The 23,986-nt window shown below is 43.0% G+C and overlaps 1 protein-coding gene across 1 annotated transcript in view; it reads left to right on the plus strand.

The window, feature by feature from the left end:
• Positions 1 to 22,537, plus strand: part of slc16a10 (solute carrier family 16 member 10) — an 88,600-nt gene extending 66,063 nt beyond the window's left edge. The window contains exons 4-6 of the mRNA XM_069887626.1: positions 3,287 to 3,427; positions 5,095 to 5,323; positions 17,186 to 22,537. Coding sequence (XP_069743727.1) covers positions 3,287 to 3,427; positions 5,095 to 5,323; positions 17,186 to 17,403 — 588 coding nt within the window. The 3' untranslated portion in view covers positions 17,404 to 22,537. The remainder of the gene's footprint in view (positions 1 to 3,286; positions 3,428 to 5,094; positions 5,324 to 17,185) is intronic.
• Positions 22,538 to 23,986: the final 1,449 nt, after the last annotated feature.

Raw genomic sequence — 23,986 nt, forward strand, 5'->3', positions numbered from 1 at the left:
AATGGGAGCTACGAGCTTTCCGACTGAACTAAAAGAAGAGATTGACCAAGGAGGCTACACAGATGAGCAAGTTTTCAATGTTTCTATATCCCTTTTAAATATTTTATGCACATGTTTGCCTAAAAATTCTAGGTAAAAGAATAAATAATTATAGGATTAAAAGTATTACATTAAAGTACATTGTAATAATGCTTTGAACAGTGCAGTTTTTCATAACATTGAACTTGTTTGGAACATATTAACCAAGATATGCCTGTACTGACAATAAATCTAAACTTTGAAGAGATTTGCAGTGAGGGTGAAGGAATGAGTGTGAGAGGTTATACACATGCAGTGCCTTCCAATATGTTTGGGACAGACTTCTTTTTTCCCTTTATTTGCCCCATGCTCCAGAATTTTAAATTTGTAATCAAACAATTCACGTGATTAAAGTGCACACTTCAGATTTTATTTAAGCTTATTGGTATACATTTTGGTTTGACCCTGTCAAAATTACAGCACGATCAATACATAGTTCCCCCATTTCAGAACTCCATGATGTTTGAGACACTTGGCTTCACAGGTATTTGTAAGTAGTCAGGTATGTTTAATTGCTTCATTGGTGCAGGTATAAGAGAGTACGGCTTGTTTCTAAGCTTTTGATCACCTTTGGAGTCCGTAGTTGCCATTTTTCAACATGAGGACTCGTCCAAAAGAAGGCAGTTATGAAGCTAAAAACAAGATTAAAACAGTAAGAGACATCGCCCAAACCTAGGATTTTCTAAAATCAACTGTTTAGACCATTAAGAAGAAAGACTGACCTGGTGATGGTGAGCTCAGTAATCACAAAGGAACTGGCAAGCCAAGGAAAACCTCCACTACTGATGACTTTTAGTCATAATGAAGAAAAAATCCCCAGCCACCTGTCCGACATATTGCAAACACTCTTCAGGAGGCAGGGAGGCAATGACCACTGTCCGTAGAAGACTTCACGAACGGAGATTCAGAGGCTATACTGCAAGATGCAAACCACTAGTTAACCACAGAAACAGGATGGCCAGATTACACTTTGCCGGCCTGCATAATTCTGGAAAAAGGACTTGTGGACAGATAACCAAGATTAACCTGTATCATACTGATAAAGTGTGGAGGCAAAAAGGAACTGCTCGAGATCCAAAATATATACCACCTTAACTGAAACGTGATGGGGATGTATGGCTGTCACAGATACTGGCTCACTTACCTTCCTTGATGATGTAACTGCCGATGGCAGGAGCAAAATGAATTCTGAGGTGTATAGAAATGTCTTATCTGCTCAAGTTTGAGCAAATGCCTCCAAACTCATTGGACGGTGCTTCATCCTACAGCAAGACAATGGTCCCAAACATACTGCTAAAGCATCAAAGGAGTTTTTCAAAGCTAAAAACTTAAATTCTTGAATGGCCAAGTCAGTCACCCGATCTAAATCCAATTAATTGAGCATGCCTTCTGTATGCTGAAGAGAAAACATAAGGGGACAAGCCCTCAAAACAAGCAGGAGCTGAAGATGGTTGCAGTAGTGACTGGTAGAGCATCACCAGAGAAGATACTCAGCACCTGGTGATGTCTGAATCACAGACTTCAAGCAGTCATTGCATGCAAGGGGTATGCAACAAAGTACTGAACATGTCTACATTCCATTGTTATGTCCCAAATATTAAGGTGCCCTGAAATGAGAGGACTATGTATAAATATAAAATATGCTGTAATTGTCAAGCCAAGATATACAGAAATAACATTAGTATGAAGTAAAATTACCACAGTATGGCATGAGACAGAAAAAGAAATAATAAATTGAAAAGGATCAATAAATAAACACAGTTGCAATTGGTGCAAAAATAAGGTTGGTGTAGTTGAGGGAGATTTAAGAGCCTGATAGGTGATGGGAATAACTCTCTGCTTGCTAAGTTGCATGCCAAGACACAAAATTTGACACTGGCAGGAGAAAGTAGACTGCATGTTTTGCTTCCATCCTCGATCTTTCACATTCACTCCCTCCCTCCATAGCAGCTGCAGTGTGTGCTATCTGCAAATACTCAGCAAGGCTCCTTCCAAGTGTGACCCCAGACCACAAGCCACCTTGGATGGCAGAAACATTGGAACATCACCCTCTCCAAGTGAATTCTTCACTCAGAGGGTGGTGAGAGCATGGAACGATCTGCCAGCAGAAGTGGTGGACGTGAGTTTGATTTCAATATTTTGATAATATATGGAATGGAGGGCTATGATCTGGGTACAGGGCAATGGGCCGAGACAATAATTCAGCACAGACTAAATGGGCCAAACGGCCTGTTTCCTCTGCTGTAACGTTCTGTGGAAGTTATGGTCAAATCACTTCTGTGTAATTTTGTGTTTTTAATGAATTAAAAACAGCCCATGATGTTTTGGCTTACGGAAACCTACTAAATAAACAACAATTAATCCTTCCCTATAGATTCAGTAGTATAGAATATGAATTGACGACCACAGCTATGTGTAGGTGAGACCTTAAACCCAATTCGGATAATTGGGATAGATTCTCCACAAAGAATAAAACTATCAGAGAAAGCATTTGTGAATAATGATCTTAATATTTTGAATGTGACTGGCTAAAAGACACCCATTTCCATTCTCCATCCCATTCCCTTGCTGGCATGTCTGTCCATGGTCTCATGCACTGCCAGACTGAGAGAAGACCATCTGTAAGTTGGAGGAACAACACCTCATCTTCCGATTGGGCCCTTTTCACTCGGATGGCATTAATATCGACTTCTCTGGCTTTCGTTAACTCCCACCCTCTTCCCCTATCACTTTTCCTTATCTCCATCTTTCTATGCTGTTTTCCTTTCACACAAACATGATAAATTCTTATCTCGGCCCTTATAATCCAATTAATACCCTTTGTTGGTCTGGCTTCCTCCCTAAATCAGTGGTGTCTGAATTCTAAGACTTGAGATTTCCTGCTTCTGGCTTATTTAACATAACATAACAATTACAGCACGGAAACAGGCCATTAGGCCCTTCTAGTCCACACCGAACCAAACACCCCTTTCTAGTCCCACCTCCCTGCACAATGCACAGAACCCTCCATCTTCTTCTCATCTTTGAAGATGGGCTCAGGTTCGAAACGTCGGCAATATATCTTTGTCTGCTATGGACACTGAAAAGACTGACTGTATTCTTCCATTATTTTAGTATATTTTTATTACAATCACAGCATTTGCAGATTTTCGTGTTTCACTCAGTCACATAAGCATATTATAACTTTTAGTTGTTTTTTTTTAAACAGATGAAGTATGTGGAAGAAACTTTTAATTTGGAAAACGAAGAAGTTCTGCTAATGTGCATTGGGATCTCGTCTGGAGTTGGGCGATTACTCTTCGGAAGGGTGGCCGATTACTTAAATGGCGCAAATAAAGTTTTCCTTCAGGTAAGATGGATTCATGTTTGAAGAGAATGGGGACTGCAAAGAGGGTGGGATATGGTCTATTCTAATCTATTGCTGGGCACGAAGGGCACCATGATTTGTGCAGTGGGAATACTGAAAAATTGGTATGTGTGTGGAAAGAAAAAGGTTGCAAACCTGGTGTTGAGGTTAGCAACATGCTATTGCAGGGCCAGTGACTGGGTTTGAATCCAACGCAGTCTGTAAGGAGTTTGTATATTCACCCTGTGTCTGTGTGGGTTTTTTCAGGTTGCTCAGGTTTCCTCCCATCTAACAGAAAGTGCAATTGGTATAGAGGTGAGGGTTGGTAGACCGGAAGGGCCTGTTACCATGGCGTATGTCTAATTTTAAAAAAGATCAGTCAACTTCATGTTACTGATGAATTACATTGGAACTGGCTTGCCTCTGAACATGAGACAATTTTGCAGACTGTGTTAACTAGCTGAGTCCCATGTTGAGGAGGCAAGCCACAAGAGAGTATTGGTTATTGCCGATAGGAGCTGCTGGGAGCCAATGCCCATCAGCCCAACAAGCTCAATTATGGTAACCTTGCGGGGGGTGGGGGGGTGCGGCAAGGTAACCTGCCAACTGGTGGAATTCAGTTAGAGAGTTCCAAGGCTTATGATGCTTATCTACGCTGAATCCAGCAGGAACACAATGATGAAGTCAGTTAGTGATCGTAGGTGAACCGCACAACACAGGCACAAGCCCTTTGGCCCATCATTCTGGGCATTTATCAGTCATTTGCTCTTTGATGGCTGGCAATTGACATTTCTTGCTGTGGATTGGTGAGCACGAAATAGTTTGCATTCTCAGCTGACAGACCACCCAAAACCAGTTCTATTTCTAGGAGGCTGGTCAGCATGGACAAGTTGAGCCGAAAGGCATATGTCTCTGCTATAGAACTCTTGAATTGACTCTGAACTAGGCATTGTGGCGCTCCTAAAGTTACCCAAGCAGCAGAGGCAGATGGTTGCCTATGGCGAGGATGCTTCTCATCTCATTTTTGGTGGCTTTGGCCTCCAGCTGACGTTTCCAGTGAGTTCATTTTTTTTTTGGTTCTTAAAAGTGTTCTAGAGAACGAGCAAGGCATATTCCACACACGCATGTCGGAGTGGAACTGCTGTGCACTTGCCTTGAATTGCTTGCACTTTGAAACGATTAATTCAGAAGTGACGCAGGAGGCCATTTGAGTCCCTGTGTATGTTTTTAAAGCACAGCATCTTAAGAAAATGACAAAACTTACAATTAAGTTCATTCAAAATTATAGTCAATTCAAAATAATACAATTAAACTAAGACCCAACTGCTTGGAAACTGGGAAAGTTCTCGCTGCTCTGCAGGGTGTCCAGAATTAAATAAGATTGAAGCTGCCAGTGATAAACAGAGACACATGGGCCCAGGCCTTTTGTTCTTGCACAGGAGTCCCAGACTCTCACAGTGGAAAGTATCTGATGGTATTATACAGTACTACTGCCACGTCGTTTTCGTTGAAAATCCAGGTGAATATGCTTGGCTTCCTAATTCCTTGTATTAATATTTGCTCCTAAAGGTACTGCAAGAGTTGATTGTGAATAAGACTGAAGATTGTGCTGTTGTCTTCAGGTTATACAGCAGCTGAGCAGGATGACGTTCTTCTTTCTCTTTCTTCAGGTGGTCTCGTTCATTGTGATTGGCCTGATGTCCATGATGATTCCTGTTTGCAGAGGGTTTGCAGGTCTCATTGTTGTTTGCCTTTTCATGGGTTTATTTGACGGCTGCTTCATCTCTATCATGGCCCCCATCGCCTTTGAGCTTGTGGGTCCAGAGAACGTGTCCCAAGGAATAGGATTCCTTCTTGGGCTGATGTCCATTCCAATGACATCCGGACCACCAATTGCAGGTAACATTCAACTGGATGGCTAAAGACCTAAATTGTCCTTGGATGTTCTCAACAATCACATCAGTGGAAGTTTGAAAGACAACTCATCACACTGTTAACAATGAGGCATATAAAATATACAGACTCGTACTGTCAACCATTTGGATGGTGAGGAAAGTGTTTCATCAACCATTAAGAAATGTTCATTCATAATTACAGTGTACTAGAGAGGGACATCCTGTTTCGTAGACATCACCAGCTGCTTCCAGGGAACACTAGGAGTTTTGCCAACTAGGTTGTTTTTAAGGAGCACCTTCAAGGAAGAAAAATGAGATGGAACTCTTTAGGAAGTGAATTTGAGAACTTTAAAGACTTGGAAACACAGTGTTATTGAAATGTGCACAGTGGAAATCTCTGGATATTTTAACTTTCCACATATTGACTGGGATATCCATACTGTAAAAGGGCTGGATGGCTTGGAGTTTGTCAAATGCGTTCAGGAAAGTTTTCTAAAGCAATCTATAGAGCTACCATCTACAGAGAGTGCAATATTGGATCTCAGATGAGGGAATGAGTAGGGGAACATTTTGGGTCCAGTGATCATAATGCCATTAGTTTCAAGTTAATTATGGAGAAGACTAGGTCTGGGCTTTGGGTTGAGAAAGGCCAATTTTGAAGAAGTTAGCAAGCCTAAGCCTTGGTTTTCAGGGGATATTGGGGATCTGGTTCAGAAGAAGCGAGCGCGATGTATAGCAGGTATAGGCAACACAGCAAATTAGGTACTTGAGTATATAAAGAAATGCAAGAAAAACTCCAAGAAATAAATCAGAAAGGCTAAAAGAAGACAAGAGGTTGCTTTGGCAGACAATGTTGAAGGAAAATCTTAAGGGTTTCTACAGGTATATAAAGAGTAAAAGGCAAAATTGGTCCCTTTGAAGATCAAGAGTGGTTGGCAATGTTTGGAGCCAGAAAAGATGGGGGAGATCTTGAATGGGTTTTTTGTATTAGCCTTTACTCAGGAAACTGGGCACAGAGTCGAGATAAGTTAGGGAAGCAGGCAGTGAGGTCATGGAACTGATACAGATCAAAGAGGAAAAGGTGCTTTCTGTCTTAAAGCAAATAAGAACCTTGAAGGAGTCTGGTGTAGAAATTGCAGGGGTTCTGGCAGAAATATATTGAAAATGTCTGTAGCCACGGGTGAGGTGCTGGAGGATGGGAGGGTAGTTCATGTTGTTCCGGTTTTTTAAAAAAAAAACTCCAAAAGTAACCCTGGAAGTTGTAGGCTGGTGAGTCTGACGTCAGTAGTAGGTAAATTATTGGAAGGTAATCTAAGAGATCAGATATGCAAGTATTTGGATAGCCAGGAACTGATTAGGATTGTCAACAGGGCTTTGTGTGGTAGGTCGTGTTTTTCCAAGAGGTTACCAAGAAAGTTGATAGAAAAAAAAGCTATGGCTGATTACTTTTTTAAGGCATTGGACAAGGTCCCTCATGAGAGTTTGAGAAGCTCAGTATTCATGGTGAGGTAGTGAACTGGATTTGACATTGGCTGGGTGGGTGGATGATTGCTTCCCTGTGAATTGAGTATAGGAGTTGGGATGTTATGGTAAAGTTGTACAAGACTGGTGAGGCCAAATTTGGAGCATGTGTGCAGTTTTGGTCTCCTAACGACAGGAAAGATATCAATAAGATTGAAAGAGCATAGAGAAGATTTACTTGGACTACAGGACCTGAGTTATAGGAAGAGATTATGCAGGTTAGAATTTCATTCCCGAAGTGCAGAAGAATGAGGGGAGGTATGATAGAGGTATTTAAAATTATGAGACGTCAAGACAAGAGTAAATGTGGATAGGCTTTTTCACTGAGGGTAGGTGAGACACAAACCAGAGGACATGGGTTAAGGCTGAAACAGGAAATGTTTAGAGGGAAAGTTCTTCACATAGAGAGTGGTGGGAGTGTGGAATGAGCTGCCAGCTAAAATGGTGAATGTGGTCTCAATTTTAACATTTAAGCAGAATTTGGTCAGAAACGTACATGGGAAAGATATGCAGGTCAGTGGGGCTTGGCAGAAAATTAGTTCAGCGCATACTAGAAGGGCTGAATAGCCTGTTTCTGTTCTGTAATATTCTAGGTTCTACAGTAAACCAAAAGTTAAGATGTGTGATAATCCCAAGGCAGTAAAGAATAACCAATGTTTTAGGCCTAAGACCTAGACAAATGTTAGTTACCTTTTAATTCCTAAGATGTTGCATGATCTGCTGAGTTTCTCCAGCCCCAGCATCTACAGACTCTCCTGTATAACCCTAGGCTGTTGGAAGGCTGTACAATGGTACATCAGATAGTGTTGCTGTCTCGCAACTCCAGCAGAAGGGTTCATTGCTGAGCTCTGGCAGTGTGTCTCTCTCTCTTTGAGTCCGTGTGGGGTCTGGTTTCCTCCCACATCCAAAAGACATGTTGTTTGTAGGTTACTAGATGTATTACATTTAGTGTTGATGGTGTGAAATCTTGGAGGAGTTGATAGGTATAGGAGAAGGAACAAGTTATCGGGAAATAAGGGGGAGAGCGGGATTAAAGGAACCAGTCTGAGGGTTGTCAGACTATTATAAAGATGGGAGTCGGGGCACCATGCAAAATTGTGCAAATAATTTACAAATTTAAAAATGATTTGCATGTCCTTTCAAGTTCGAGTTTATTATCATCCAGTGTAACAAGTACCACCCAATAAAACAGCGTTAACTGGTGTTTGGTGCAGGATACTGAAAAAACATCTACAGACAAGCAATACATACATACGGGATTTAGATGCAAATGTTAAAAATAAATAAAAAATTATTGTTTGTCTGAGCAGTTCATCAATCATTCAGCTGACAGTTTAAAGACATACAGTTCTTCAGTTTTTCGTGCCATTTCCTTGTACAATTTAGTTTCCCCAACATTTAATTTGTAATAACCAATGGAAAATGTGTAGCAGGCCGAGCGACTCAGTGGGCTGAACCATCGCCCATGCAGCTCGCCTAATAGTCGTGCAGCACGCGAACCTGGTCACTATTCAATCACCTGACTGGGTGGGCGGGCGCATGCACTGCACTGCGGGCTGGATCACAGCACACTGGAGACTGGGGCACCCACCTTCAAGAAGGTGCAGGGTTCCTGTCGTCTTTATTTAAAGACACGAGCCCTGCAGGTGAGTGGCAGTCACGGGGGATCTTCTGGTTCCGAGCTGGGAGGGGTTTATAATGTGGAGGAAAATTCAAATAAAGTGGCTTTGCTGACATTTAGTAGTGACCCCAACTGCAAAAATCAGCTGAAGCTTGAATCCACGGTGAACAAGGATGCATCAACGGCAGCAGTAGTTAACGCCTACGTTCACTTACCCCTTTTCTGGACCCACCAGCCTTGAGTGTGGCTGAGACCCAGTTCCACCTTTGTGGAATGACAGCTGAAGACACGAAGTTTTGGCACATTGTTGGGGCACCGGATGCCGCTACAGCAGCTAAAGTAACTAAATTTATTGGAACCCCCCCAGCAGATAGCCAATACACCAGGTTCCGGCAGTTCTTTCTGGACACCCTGGAATTAACCAGGCACGAATGGGGGAAGCGACTTTTGAATATGGAGGCTAGGTGACAGGAATTTAATGACTGAAATGCTTGCGCTATCTTACTTTTTGAGACCTTATTCCTGGTGAAGCTCCTGGGTCATGTCTCCATACCAATAGCAAACATGGATTTCAGCTGTCCCCATGACGTGGCCCGCGAGACTACCAGACTACTGCACACTGTCCTCGGCAGAAACATCTCCCGTGCCCTGCGTATCTGCGGTTCAAACTAAAATGGATGAACATACCGACAGCTGCCAAGAATGGTGTTTTTACCACTGCCAGTGGGGAAAAATTGCCCCCATTTGGTACCAAGGTGCAGTGGTAAGCCGGAAAAGTTGTCAGAAAACAGAAAAAACTAGTTGCCAGTAGAGGCCACGGCAGCTGGCATGCGTACTGGCCTCTATCTTCGTGATGATGCTTATAAGCACAAATTTCTTGTACACACTGGTGCTGAACTCCGTTTGCTCCCAACAACATACTTCGAAAAGATGCATAAGCTACAGGGACTTCCATCCCCAGCCTTGGCGTGTGACATCACAATTAAGATAGGAGATGCAGCGTTTCATTGGAATCTCATCTTGGATGCAGGTTTCCTCCAGGCCCACGACCTGTTAGTTGATGTTAAGCACATACATACCCTTTGATAAGAAGCAAATGACGATTTTCCCTACTCAGGGTGCACGCTCTACACGTTGACACCTATGCTGCCTTGCTCAACGAATTTCCTGGTGTCCTCCTTAAATGGCCCATGGCGTCTCCCATTACATTGACATCTCGGGCCCTAAGATTTACGCCAGGGCTCGTAATCTCCCGCCAGATAAACTACAGCAGGCTAAGGCAGAATTTACTGCCGTGGAGGAACTGGATATGATTCAGCATTTCAAAAGCCCTTGGGCATCGCCATTGCACATGGTGCCTGAGAGCACTGATGGGTGGAGACCCTGTGGTGACTACTGCAGGCTCAAATATATGGCTATGCTTGACAGAATTCCCCATTTCACACATACAGGATTTCGCTGCCCGCCTGCACAATTGCTGTGTCTTTTCCAAGGTTGACCTCGTCAAGGGATATTATCATATTCAGTCCATCCACATGACATTCCTAAAACAGCAATTATTACTCCTTTTGGGCTTTTTAATTTTTCAGGATGCCATTTGGTTTGAAGAATGCTGGTCAAACATTCCAGCGGCTTATGGACGCTTTCGGCAGGGATTTAGAATTTGCATGCATATACTAAGATGACATCCTCATCGCCAGTCAAAATGAGCAAGGTTACTACTTATGCCACCTGTTTCAATGGCTAGATGAATTCGGACTTACAGTCAACCCTACCAAATGCCAGTTTGGTAGAACAGTCATTGATTTCCTAGGGTACAAGATCATGGCAGATGATGTGTTTCCCTTATCCACCAAAGTGGATGCTGTACGTGCTTTCCGGAAACCTGCTACGGTTAAAGGAGTGCAGAAATTTTTGGGCCCAATGAATTTCAATCATTGTTTCATTCTGGCAGCAGCTGACATTCTTGGATCACTATTTCAACTCCTCATCACCAAGTCCAAAGAAGTTACTTGGACCACAGAGCTGGAGTTTGCGTTCGGAGCTGCCAAAGATGCTCTGGCCAACAGAGCGATGCTTGCGCATTCTAATCCCACCGCAGTGGGCTGATCCGTCACCTGTGCAGCTCGCCAAGTATCTGCACAGCACAGTGGGTTGAACCGTCACCCGTGCGGCTTGCTGAGTGGCCTGGTCACTGCTCACTCACCTGGCCGGGGAAGCCATGTATGGCGCTGTGGGCTGGGTCGTGGCACACTCGTAGACTGGCACCCGCCTTCAAGGTGGTGCGGGGCTCCCATCGTCTTTATTTAAAGACACGAGCCCTGCAGGTGAGTGGCATGCACATAACATAACAATTACAGCACGGAAACAGGCCATTAGGCCCTTCTAGTCCGCACCGAACCACTTCCAGTTCCCAGCTTGGACAGGTTTAAAAGTGGAGGCAAATTCAAATAAAGTGACTTTACTGATATAGCACTGTGTCTGGTGTATTCATTTAGTGGCTCTATTGGAGTAGTCGCTACAAATGCATTGTTTATTCACCATCCAAGATTCAGAAACTAACTCAGACTTGCAACATTGAAATTCAACTATGTAGGTTTCATGGAATAGGCAAGAATCACAGTGAATCATTTAAAGAGAAGAAGATTGATGCAGTTTGTGGTTTCATAGAAGAGGAATGGATTTCAGAGAATTATTTAAAAATGATGCAAAGTAGCAATCAAAATATAAAGTGAGAGGTCATGAAGAGGAAGGGCTACTTCATGTCAAGACTAGTTATAACACTCTGCCTGTGGGAGTAATGGAAACCGTACTATTGAACGGCTTATGGGGCAGGAGGAATCTAATAAACATGACAGGATTTCTCTACAAAGAGACAGTGCAGATGAGCTGGACCAAATGGCCTCCTGCACCGCATGATTTCTGTGTGCCTGCACCAGAGACGTCGGGATAATTCAATCATTCCTACATGTCCCACAGACACCCTGCTGTTGATCAAAGCAGTGAGTGGGTTGATGTTTGAATTGTGTTCTGATTGTTTGAAGTTTGTCAGCCTGGAGATTAACAGATGAATCCTGGATTAGAGCACCAAATCCATCTGGTTTCCGCAGTTTACAGTCAAATTATCCATTATCTGAGCACGTGCAGCCTAGGTAGTGAAAAGAACAAATGCTCAGTATATATCTGTGTTTATAATGCATGGTTATTTTAAAAGGATATTTCTAAACTATGAATTTCCATTCCCATTAATCCCATTTGAGCACCAAGGTAAGAATGAGTTTCCTCCACAAATCCAGTGTAACAAGAAAAAAATGTTTTTTTAAAATTTTACAAGAGATTTATTCTTGGCAAGTTGGCTGAGCTTTCAACCACCACCTCCGATGGAGGGCATCCTACATGGCTTGAGGGGAGGGGTTTTTGGGAATTTAAATGTGTAACAGCAGATCAAAGGAGTTTAGCCAATATGAGCTGCCACCTCTTTACCTCCCATCTAAAAACAACGTACCAGCAAGTTCCTCTTGCAGCCAAGCCTTTCACGGCCACAATGTCATGTCTAAGTACTGATCTAGGCTCTGTTCGTATGCCTTGCCCATAATGCCCCTTGCATTAAAATAATGCAAATATAATAATGGCATGGTGAATTGATAGTTTGAATATGGATTTATAGAAGATAGGGTGGTGGTGAAAAGATGTTATTGACAAATGTGGAACATTGGAGACTGAGGGGAAACAGAGATGTAAAAAATTATGAGAGGCATAAATAGGGTTGATTTCTTTTTCCCAGGTAATAAATGATAGAGGTCTACATTTAAAGCTTAGGACAGATTTAGCTAGATGTCTCTAACGTGTCAGGGGAAATGCTAGAAGCATATATAATAGCACGAAGAAGCAGGGAACAGAGCCATATGAACCATATGCAAGCATATAGGATTGGTTTGGATTGATAGCATGGTTGGTGCAGACATCATGGGTAGAAAGCCAGTTCCTAAGAACATAATGAGGAGCAGAAATAAGCTGTTCAGCCCATCGAGTCTGCCCTGCCATTTCATCATGAGCTGATCCATTTTCCCACTCAGCCCCACTGCCCAGTCTTCTCCCCATACATAACCTTTGATGCCGTGAGTAATCAAGAACTTATCAATAAATACACCCACTGGTGACCTCCACAACTGCCTGTGGCATCAAATTCCACAGATTCATCACTCTGGCTAAAGAAATTTCTTCTGCCTCTCTGTTCTAAGTGGGTATTCTGCAATCCTAAAGTTGTGCCCTCCCCCATCAAGGGAAACAACCTTTCTACATCTACTCTGACCATTTTAAATGTGACATTGAGATCGCCCCTCAGTCTCCTAAATTCCAATGAGTAGAGGCCAAGACCTGTCAAACATCTCACATGATGACCCTTTCATTCCCAGAAGCACCCTTATGAATCTCCTCTGAACCATTGACTTTTCCGGTTTCTGCTAACCTGCTCTCCTCTCCCCCTCCTTCCCTTCCCTTCCCTATCTCCTCTCCTTGATCGCTGCTGTCCCCTCCCACTCTTCCCCACCTATTTCCTCCTGCCTTTTCTCTCTCTCTCTCTCTCCTCCCCCCCCCCCCCCCCACCACCACCACCACCATTACTCTTTAGCTCAGTTGCCCGCTGACATTTTTCCATACCTTAATGTATGGAAATGCTTGAAATATCAGTTATGGAAGGGCACTGAGTGTTTTTATTTCTCAGAACCTTCTCTACCAACAGCACATCTTTTTTTGAGGAGCCAAAAAGGTCTCACAATAAGTGAGGTCTCAGCATCCCAGCTCTTGTATTTCTTTTTCTTTGGCTTGGCTTCGCGGACGAAGATATATGGAGGGGGTAAAAAGTCCACGTCAGCTGCAGGCTCGTTTGTGGCTGACAAGTCCGATGCGGGACAGGCAGACACGATTGCAGCGGTTGCAAGGGAAAATTGGTTGGTTGGGTGTTGGGTTTTTCCTCCTTTGCCTTTTGTCAGTGAGATGGGCTCTGCGGTCTTCTTCAAAGGAGGTTGCTGCCCGCCAAACTGTGAGGCGCCAAGATGCACGGTGGTCAATGTGGCAGGCACCAAGAGATTGTATTTATTCCTATTGAAATGAATGCTTTCTTCACCAATGTGCAAGTTTATCTTCATGATATCCTGCATGAGAACTCCCCAGCTCCCTTTGCATCTGGGGATTTTCAATTTTCTTGAAAATAGTCTGCCCATTTATATGCATGACCAATCATTTTTTGACAATATTTCATTTGTTTTTTTCTCCCTGCCCCATTCTCCTAATCTGTTTGTCATTCCCCATATCTGTTAAAACGGTTCATGCTTTGCTGGAAGCATCTGGGCGCTGTGAATGAATTTTAAACATACAGAGCTCAATCATTGCTGCAAGGCATGAAAGAAGTGGGAAAGGGATTTTTCCTTGGAGTTCACTTAACTAGTGACCTATCGTGGACACTCGACATCTCACTTGTCAGGAAGGTTCAACAGCAACTGGACTTCCTGAGAAGACTGAAGTGCGCGTGCCTACTGGCCACCATTATGTCAATCTTCTAAAGGAGCTCCATCTAGAGTGTCCTGGCTGGCTGCAATCATAGTCCACATTTGATTGAAAGCTGTTGACATTGTACCTGGCCACAAGACACTTCTGATACGTTTCGGAGGGCCACCACTTCACTGCTTTCACGGACCATAAGCCACTCACTTTTGCCTTTAGCATAATATCAGACCCGTGGTCGGCCAGGCAGCAATGCCACTTGTCATGCATTTCCAAGTTTGCTACAGATTTGCGTCATGTTTCAGGAAAGAACAATCTGGTTGCTGATGGTCTGTCCAGACTAGCAGTGCTCCATCGATATCTTTGACTTGGCGAGGGCACGGCTCATGGACCTAGATGTTCAGGCGTACAGAACTACCATCACAAACTAAGACCTACAACATGTGGCACCACAGCTGGGCGGGCCGAGTCTGCTTTGTGACATGTCAATGGGTTACCCCAGGCCTCGAGTCCCTGCGTCTTGAGACAGCGGCATTTTGACATATGGTGTCCACTTTGGTGGATAAGGGAAACACATCTTCTGCCGTGATCTTGTGCCCTATGAAATCAGTGGTCGCTCTAAGAACTGGCATTTGGTAGGGGTTTGACAGTAAGTCCAAACTCATCTAGCCATTGGAAGAGATGGCGTAAGTGCAGTTGGTGATCTTGCTCATTTTGACTGGCGATGAGAATGTCGTCTAAGTATAGTGAAACCTTGTTAGAACATGATTCGTTAATCTGCAGAATCGCTTATAGTGTGGCTGTCTGTGGGCCCCAAACGTTGATTTTAGGATGCCAAGCTAACAGTGGTTAATAGCCACAAAACCAAAAATGGACTCTTTTGGCTCATTTACAAGATGAGTATGTTAATATGTGGAGTTTAAAGGTCTTATAGGGTTTGAGTCACAGTATTCTGTTTTCCTGCCTCCTGAATCATGACATGTATATGCATCTGTTCTGTAACGCAGTGTGAAATCTTGGACCCCAACTAGTCCAACTACCGCGTTCTAATGAGGTTTTACTGTGTATGTATGCAAATTCTAAATCCCTGCCAAAAGCGTCCATAAGCCGCTGGAACGTTCGAGCAGCATTCTTCAAACCAAATGGCATCCTTAGGAATTCAAAAAGCCCAAAAAGAGTAATAAATGCTGTTTTGGGAATGTCATCTGGATGGACTGGGATTTGATGATATCCCTTGCAAACGATGGAAAAGACACTTCAATTCTGGAGGCAGGCAGTAAAATCTTGTATGTGCAGAATAGGGTATCTTGTCAGGCGTAGTTATATCGTTTGAACCTGGTGTTTTTGGGCACCATGTGTAATGGTGATACCCAAGGGCGGTCGGAACGTCGAATGTTACCCAATTCTTCCACGGCAGTAAATTTTGCCTTGGCCTGCTGTAGTTTATCAGCGAGCACACCAGGAATTCATTGAGCAGGGCAGCATAGGTGTCAGTGCATTGAGCGTGCACCCCAAGTAGGGAGACTTGTCATTTGCTGCTATCAAAGGGTATGTTTGGAAAGTAATGGCATTGACTAGCTTCTTTCGCTTAACGTCAACTACAAGGTCATGGGCCTGGAGGAAATCTGCACCCAAGATTGGGCTGTGCGACGGAAGTCAAAATGAAATTCCAATGGAACGCTGCCACTCCTATCTTAATTGTGACATGTTGTGTGGCAAAGCTGGGGATGGAAGTTCCATTCCCCAAAGCTGGGGATGGAAGGTCGAGTTCCTGTCGCTTATGCATTTTCTTGAAGTATGTGGATGGGAGCAAACTGAGCTCAGGGCCTGTATCCACGAGAAATTTGCGCTCATGAACGTCATCATGAAGATGGAGGAGCCCAGTACTCATGACAGCTGCTGAGGCCACAACTGTCAACTGGCTTTGCCGTTTCCTTTCCACTGTGCCTTGGTACCAAATGGGGCCATGCAACTTTGGGCATTTTTCCTCAATTGGTGGTAGGAACACCATTCTCGGCACTTGTCGGTATGTTCGTCCCTTTTTGTTTGAACCACAGCTACAGGCGGTGCGCAGGGCACGGGAGATGTTTCTGCCGAGAACACAGGCTGTATATGGGCAGACTCTTGCCTTGGCATGGGGACAGCTGAAATCCATGTTTGCTATTGGTATGGAGACATGACCCGGGAGCTTCACCAGGAATAAAGTCTCAAAAAGAAAGCAATTGGAATGGCCATCTGTTAGTGCGAGCATTTCATTCATTAAATCGGACGGATTCTTGTCACCTAGTCCTTCCATATTCATAAGCCACATGCTCCGTTTGTGCCTGGTTAATTCCAGGGTGTCGAGGAGGAACTGTCGGAACCTGGTGTATTGGTTTTCTGCCAGGGGTTGGCCAATAAATACACTTACTTTAGCTGCCCTGACAACATGCCATAACTTTGTGTCTTCAGCTGTTACTCCACAAAGGTGGAACTTGGTCTCAGCCTGGTTCAGCCCAGAAAGGTGGCAGGTGACTATCTACTGCATTAACTGCAACTATGGTAGCAACTGCCACTTCTCCTGTTGTTGTGTCCACATTGACTGTAGATTCAAGGTTCAGCTGAATGTTGCAGTCGCGTTCGACTACTCCAGTAGAGCTACTAAATCAATTCTCCAGACACAGTGGTTAGTCAGCGAAGATTGTTTATTCAAACTTGCCTCCTCTTTTAAATCCCTTCCGGCCCGGACGCCCAGGACCGGAAGTGACGTCACCCTGTGCCTGCGACTCACCCGAAGGGCGTGTGGCTTAAAGTGAAGAAGATGGGACCCCCCGTGCCACACGCCCTAGTGTGCTGCAATTTGGCCTGCAGCGCTGCACGGCCTTTCAGCCAGGTGAGTGAGCAGCGATTAGGCCCACGGCCCTGCATGGTCGGTTTGCCAGCTGCACGGGCGGCAGTTTAGTTCACTGTGTTACGTGGCCGCTTGGTCTGCTCCATCAGTAACAATTGGGTCTACAGCTGTGATTCTCAACCTTTTTTCTCCACTCACGTATTAAGTAGTCCCTTGCTAATCGCAGAGCATCTCTGGCATAGGAATTACTTAAGGTGGTATGTGAGTGGAAAGAAAAAGGTTGAAAACCACTGCTCTTGATGAATGGTTGACAAGCAAAATGTCCTCTCTATCTATAATTACCTTGTGGTCTTGTGAACATGCTGACTCATTGCTCTGCGTTCCTCTCTCAGGTTTTCTGCGTGACTCTCTGGGCGACTACAAACTCGCCTTCTACCTGGCCGGTGTACCACCAATGATTGGAGGACTGATCCTTTGTACCATCCCATGGATCCAGTACAGGAAACGCAAGCGACAGGAAAAACAGCCCTGGGTGGCAGGAGAAACCACAGCAAAGATGCTTGATAAGAATTCCGTTAAGATGCCTGTGGCCGGCAGTGGTGAGCCATAGAAAGAATGTTCAACCACTACTTGACAACATATTCTCAGACTGAAAGTTTTTAAGGTTTACAGATTATTTTATGTGAAGATTTCTTTTTGTCACAATCAACCTGAACTGTTAGGAATTCCAAAGGAGGAAAGCAAAGGCAAATCAACGCCAATGACAAAATAAACTGCAAAATCTGTCCAAAGAAGGACTTTAAATCATTGCTGGATTTCTTGCACATTCAACTAGCTATTTTTAAATTTAACTTCTGAAGTTTCATTTTATTATTCTACAATCCAAACTACTGACCTGGTTAAACATCATGGTTTCCCTCAAGCATACTGAGAAGCCAACTGAAAGGAGCCACAACATCCTCGGGGACATCAGGGATGATCTCCTGGCCAAGAGCTATTATCTGGAAGCTGCATTTTTAAGTTTTCAAAGAAAGTATGTAATCTATAATTCTTGCAAACATTTACACTCTATACATTTAGAATGCTAAATACCATAGACTATCTCAATATAGTCTATGTTCATGGTAATTTTGGGAAAACCTGAATTTGATTTTATTACGCAATATAAATCCTTGGGAGTGCAGCTAGTAATGGATATCGTTGGATTATGGAAAGGCAAGTAGGACTCCATACGATGGCCACCAGAGACTGTTGCGATATTACTTGATGTTTACTAGATAGAGACTTTTGCTTAATGTTTCAGATGGTGGAAGCACTTCCCATCCCAGCTCTTTGTCTCACAATGGTCTTTCTTGAACAGTGTTTGTTTTCGGGTTGAATGAAAGAAACTTGCTTCAAGTCTATCCTGGCATGCCTGGATTCACCTGGCTCACCATTGAATGGAGAACAGGCAGGACTGATGGAGCTGACCCATATCTGTTCCCAGTTTCTGCAGTTTTCCCAGTGTTGTTGACTCAGTCTTTGTGGAGTAGCTTCTGAGTGGATAGAATCAATTCTGGAATCACGGACTGCATAAAAATGCAACTGAAGAAATGTAGTGAGGCAGAGCAATGGGAAACCATTACTTCCACACAATTTAAATGGGAAGAATACAAATTTCAGCCTAATGTGACCAAAAATACTTTTTAATCATGGTAACACAACTGATTTGCTGATGTATTTACAAAGAACTATCAGTTGGATGTTCATTGTAATGGCTGTAGTTATTTTTGTGGTTATAGAAATCTCGTAAATTTTTTTTTTTTGAAGACCTTATTTTTGTGTTGTAGCTTTGTAAGAATTCTTTTATTCAATGTAAGCAAAATTTTAAGATTGGGTATAGACTTGGAGGGAAAATGGTTCTTCTTCATCTGTTCCCATCTAAGCCCCAGCCCACCACTCCATCCCTCTCCACCTTTATCTCGCAAATGCCGCTGATATGGTTAAGTATTACACATACTTTTGGTATTGATTATTTTTCTCTCCAAAAATATACTTTTTTTCCCCCCGCAATAAGTTATATGCAATACAGTTATCCTGTTCAACACTTTACACTCATAGTTTCAATCATATCATGTTATTTACAATACAGGAAAAAATTGTTCAAAACTCTTATCAATATACATTTCACGTTTTACATTGTTTTCTTAACCCCGTTACCACCACTGTAGCACCTTGTTGTTTCTAACTTCGGTCGGCCCCTCAGTGCCCAGTAACTCTAAACTGCACTGCTTCCCCACAGTGCCCTCGCATTGGCTGCATCAAGCCTCAGCGCATCCCTCAGCATGTACTCCAGCAGCCTGGAATGTGCCAGTCGACAGCATTCGCGGACTTCCATCTCGGTGTGCTGAAAGATCATCGATATGAACTTATTGTCTGGCATAAACTGGCCCCTACACTTTCAACAGACTGAACAGTCCTATTACAGCATTTATAGACTACCTCATCTAATTTGTGCAAAGCATTTGCATAGATCACCAGCCAGAAGGTGAAAGGGACAATCAGAAGTCACAGGTCTTCAAAGGTTTACAAGGTAGAAAGTAATTCTACACTGTTGTTAATCAAGTAAGTCTGCATATGAATGATATGATTGTAGTTCAATATATAAAACTCCTGGAGAAACTCAGCAGATCACAGTGTTCTTTATGTAGCCTTTCAACAAGATATGAGCATTGCGCGATCTCCTAGGTTGCACTAGTATTACACAAGTGGGCCAGCTCATGCGAGTTTCTTTAATATGCTAGGTTTTTCCTTCAATAAGGAACAATGAATTCCTCAAACAATTCTGAGGTCAGTATAGTTCTTAAGATTTTTTAAAAAAGTTAAGAACTGAACTGAAGTTCTGCATTTTCAGTTTGTATCCAACATATTCCAAAATCAATTGACTGTAGGCAATAAAATTCACAATTGTTCTATGGGAACACGTGGGCCTCTTGCAGGGTGGCCAGACATCTGGTTTTAGGCCAGACAGCCCATATTTTGAGTCCTCTTTCCTCCTTCCAGCATCACCTCGAGCCGGAGGATAATTTGTTCTCCATTTAGAGGTGTAGGCCGTACAACCCCATCCCCAGTGTGTAGGTGGGGCCAGTGTCCGCAGCACCCAGTGTGCAGCCGGGGTCAGTGTCCGCAGCACCCGGTGTGCGCCCAGAGTTGTAACATGGGTTTCCATGTGTGCGCAGGATAGTTGCTTGCTGCTGCCAATGGGTGCTTGGAATGGGCGCCTGGTACTGCCAATGGGTGCCTGCCGTTGCGAATGAGTACTTAAGGAGGGTGCCTCCTGCTGGTACTGATGGGTGCCTGGAGCAGGTGCCCGCTGGTCTCTTTCTCCCCCCCCCGGATGCCGACTCTGCATGTCCTCAGTTTTGGAAAGTTGGTGATGGCCTCTTCTGCTGAATTTTTCCAGGGACTGAATCATAATATTTCAGCCCAATTCCTATCAAGCTTGAAGGCATTGTGGATCTGTGGGCTCACTGATTTGTTAGTAATTTTGGGTTTTTGTCTGTTTTTGCCAATGGAGCCTCTTCTATTGTACTGTCTGTATTTTACTGAACATTCATTCGATGAGCTTAGTTGTTAGAATTATTTTTTGATGGTATTCTGATTTTAATGGAGATTCTTCACTGCGGGCTCCTTGCAGTCAGATTAGTTTGAGATCACCTTCTGCGCCAAATGCTTTCAATCTTAGTTCCCAGACTGCACATTTCTCTGGGCGATTCTGAGGCCATGAGAGCTGCTATGAAATGCGAGTTTTTCCTTCTTTACTCGGATCCCTGTGTTCTTTCGATGCTCAGGGGCATCAGGTTTGAATGTGCACCAGAGAATTCTTTCTCGCTGGCCCCCTTCCAACTTAGTCTCTCATCGACTCCAAATCTAAAAACCTTACCAAAACCATCAATGCTCCCTTCCAACACCAGTCCTCCCAGATCTTTCATTCAGGTGTTCGTGATCACCTGTTGTAATGTACATCCCAGCACTCTCTTCCAATAAAGGGTGGCACGGTTGGCATAGCAGTTAAGCACAACACCTTTACAGTGCTAGCAATCGGAACTGGACCTGGGTTCGAATCCCACGCTGCCGGTAAAGAGTTAGTATGTTCTCACCGTGTCTGTGAGGGTTTTCTTCGGTTTCCTCCCACTCTTCAAAAACATAACAGGGTGTAGATAAATGGAGTTTAATTTGGACAGCATGGACTCCTAAGGGCCTAATTGGCCTGTTACAGTGATGTATGTCTAAGAATAGTAATAAAATGCTTGGGACTAAATCTTTGGAATTCCTTCATTTAATTTGGCCTCTTTGTTCCATTGCTTTATGCAATCATCATCTTAGGGCCGTCTGTGCAAATGACACTTGAATGTTCATTGTTTGTTACTTTGCAGGTATAACATGTTAATGCACATGTGACACCAACAGTTGGTGCAAACAGTGAAAGCCACAGCAGCCCTATTCCTTTTTGTGCCTTGTGGGTTTATGTGATACCTTCATCCCTTCTGCACTTACACTACACAGTGCAGCTTGACCGCAGCACAGGCTCTCAGCACAAACAACTGCGAGAGATCAAATATTTTCCAGGGTTGTCAATTCTTTAGGGGAAGAATAACCATTCTTTTGAAACTTAGCTTTGAGGCGAGTTTTACTTCGGTGAGAAGTTGCCACCAATTATAAAATTTCATGCAAGAAAAGTTTGAATACTTGGTGTCCAATGTGAAGAGTATACCAAAAATCCTAAAGCAGTATTTCTCTACCTATAGTCGACAGTGAAGTTCATCCCCAATCTTTTGGTTAATGTTATTGAGATAAACTTAACTCTTTGTAACATTATTATCAAAAGTGTTGCAGTATAATATAGACTTCATGCCATTTGGAGTGGGACTGGTTTCCACACTGTTTGATATATTTTACTTTGCATCCATTTAGGTATCTTATTTTACATGGAAAATTCCTGAATTATGTGCAGGCGCAAGTGATCCTGCTTGTTAACCTTATCCTAAAAGCTATGCACCTGTCATCGGTTATTTCAAAATAACTTTTGATCAAGAAAATCCATACTTTGAATAAGCAAATTCTTGCTGTGTTGTGTTTAATTGCTTTTTCTTGACACTTTAAATGTCAAAGACTGCAAGGTTATTAACACCGTAGTCATCATGTTGATAAGGTTCACAGCAGGTCCCTGACCTATCCTCACATGATGAATACAGTATGTCCCAAAATTACCAGCATTGTGTTCACCAAGCCTTGAGAGATTTGGTGAATTCCATATTCAGGCAACAGTTTTGGGCACGTTGCAGGGAAATGCCAGCAAGTGAAATACTGAACTTACACTCAATCGCATTTGCATTAATTAATTATTTGCTTCTTTGCTGTTATGTGAAGTTTATATCTGCTCATGCAAGCTTTAGGAAAAATTATTCTATACAATGTATAATTGCAATAACTTTTAAGTTTACAGTATATGAGAAGCACGTTATTGATCAGAGCGTGTGTGTACGGGTAAAATTACTTACCTACTGTTTTCATCATGTATTGTAATGTGCATTGCTCAAATGATCTTTGAAAGTCATACCATATGTCATCTACAATTCTTTATCTGTGAATTCTTTTTCCAATTACTCTTCAAAAATCCAATCTGTGAAGAACAATCTCAGAGCAAATGGAAATATTTCCAGTTTTTAAAAAGAATATGCAATAAAAATAATATGAAGTTCAAATCAAGTGTTTGTGCGTGGTTTTTACGACCAAACTAATTGCCATCAGCACAATGAGATGCTGTGAGAAGTGTGATGCAATGAATGGGTTACCTTGAATTTCATTTCATAGCCTCTCTGGATGAAGTGCCTTTAATAAATCAGAACACTTGTGGTACCACTGTCTAATATTTTTAAAAATTATCTTGCTTTATGAATCTGCTGCCAAAATATTGTTGATACACCGAGCCTGTCGACATTAGCCTCGCTGGCAGCACACAGGCCTATCAGTGTTGCTGTGATACTGGGCAGCAATGTGTGCTTGCATCTGGGATGCGGTTTTGAACCCAACATGATCTGACACAGAAGCATATAAAGTTTGGTTATGTGCCCCTCAGGGGAGGGTATATTGCTTGGTAGGGTGATAATGCAGTGGTTAAATTGCCAATTTAGACTGCATCTATGGAGTTTCAATTCAGATAATATAATAATGGAATTTGTAAAATACAAGTAATTTTTAATTTGGACATACAGCATGGTAACAGGCCCCGCAAAACACCAATGAACCTGCAATCCCTGTACATTTTTCAAGGGTGGGAGGAAACCAGAACGCCCGGAGGAAACTCACGCAGACATGTACAAACTCCTTACAGATAGTGCCGGATTTGAATCCAGGCAGTGCAGTTCTGGTTGGAATAACCGTGTCTGCCTGTCCCACATCGGACTTGTCAGCCACCAACGAGCCTGCAGTTGACGTGGACATTTTACCCCCTCCATAAATCTTCGTCTGCCAAGCCAAAGAATTCTTTAATTAAAACTCATCTTTGAACTAATGTCTTTTGGGAAGAAAAATCTGGTTTGGCTGTTTAATATCCTCAGGAGATGACCAGAAGCCAAGTCAATTTAAGGGCAATTAGGAACGTACAATAAATGCTGGCATTATCAGCGATGCCAGATGCTGAGAATCAAGGAGAAAAAAGCTGTGATCTAATACAAAAATTGCTGAAAATACTCATTTGCGGTAAGAGAAACAGGTAATTTTTTGCTGTTTTCTGAACTTTTTAAGCCATATCCCCAATTATTGAAAAGGTCATTCCACTGCCTCACCTTCCAGCACTGTACCAGCCCACTTTTAGACAGTTCCTGCCTCAGTCACTGATAGGGTGTCTCTGATAGGGTGTCCCAACCGCCAACAAGGTCTCAAGCTCCTACATTTATTTGTTTTAATACCTTTGGTAACTCGGAAAGACACTGAAGCCCATTGGCTCCATGCATATGTCCAACAGAGCAACAACTCCTTATTTCCTCTCCCATACCCATCAAATCTCCTCGGACTATTTTGCACTGAGGAATAATCTCTGGAAATCTCTGCCCTGAGGGTTGTGGGGCTCAGATCATTGTGGCCTTTGAAGAGAAAGTAGGTACATTTTTTTAAAGATTGAGGAATTGAAGGTTCTGATGACCTAGCACAGT

Source organism: Narcine bancroftii, chromosome 6 (assembly GCF_036971445.1).
Source record: "Narcine bancroftii isolate sNarBan1 chromosome 6, sNarBan1.hap1, whole genome shotgun sequence".
Taxonomy (NCBI): Eukaryota; Metazoa; Chordata; class Chondrichthyes; order Torpediniformes; family Narcinidae; genus Narcine; species Narcine bancroftii.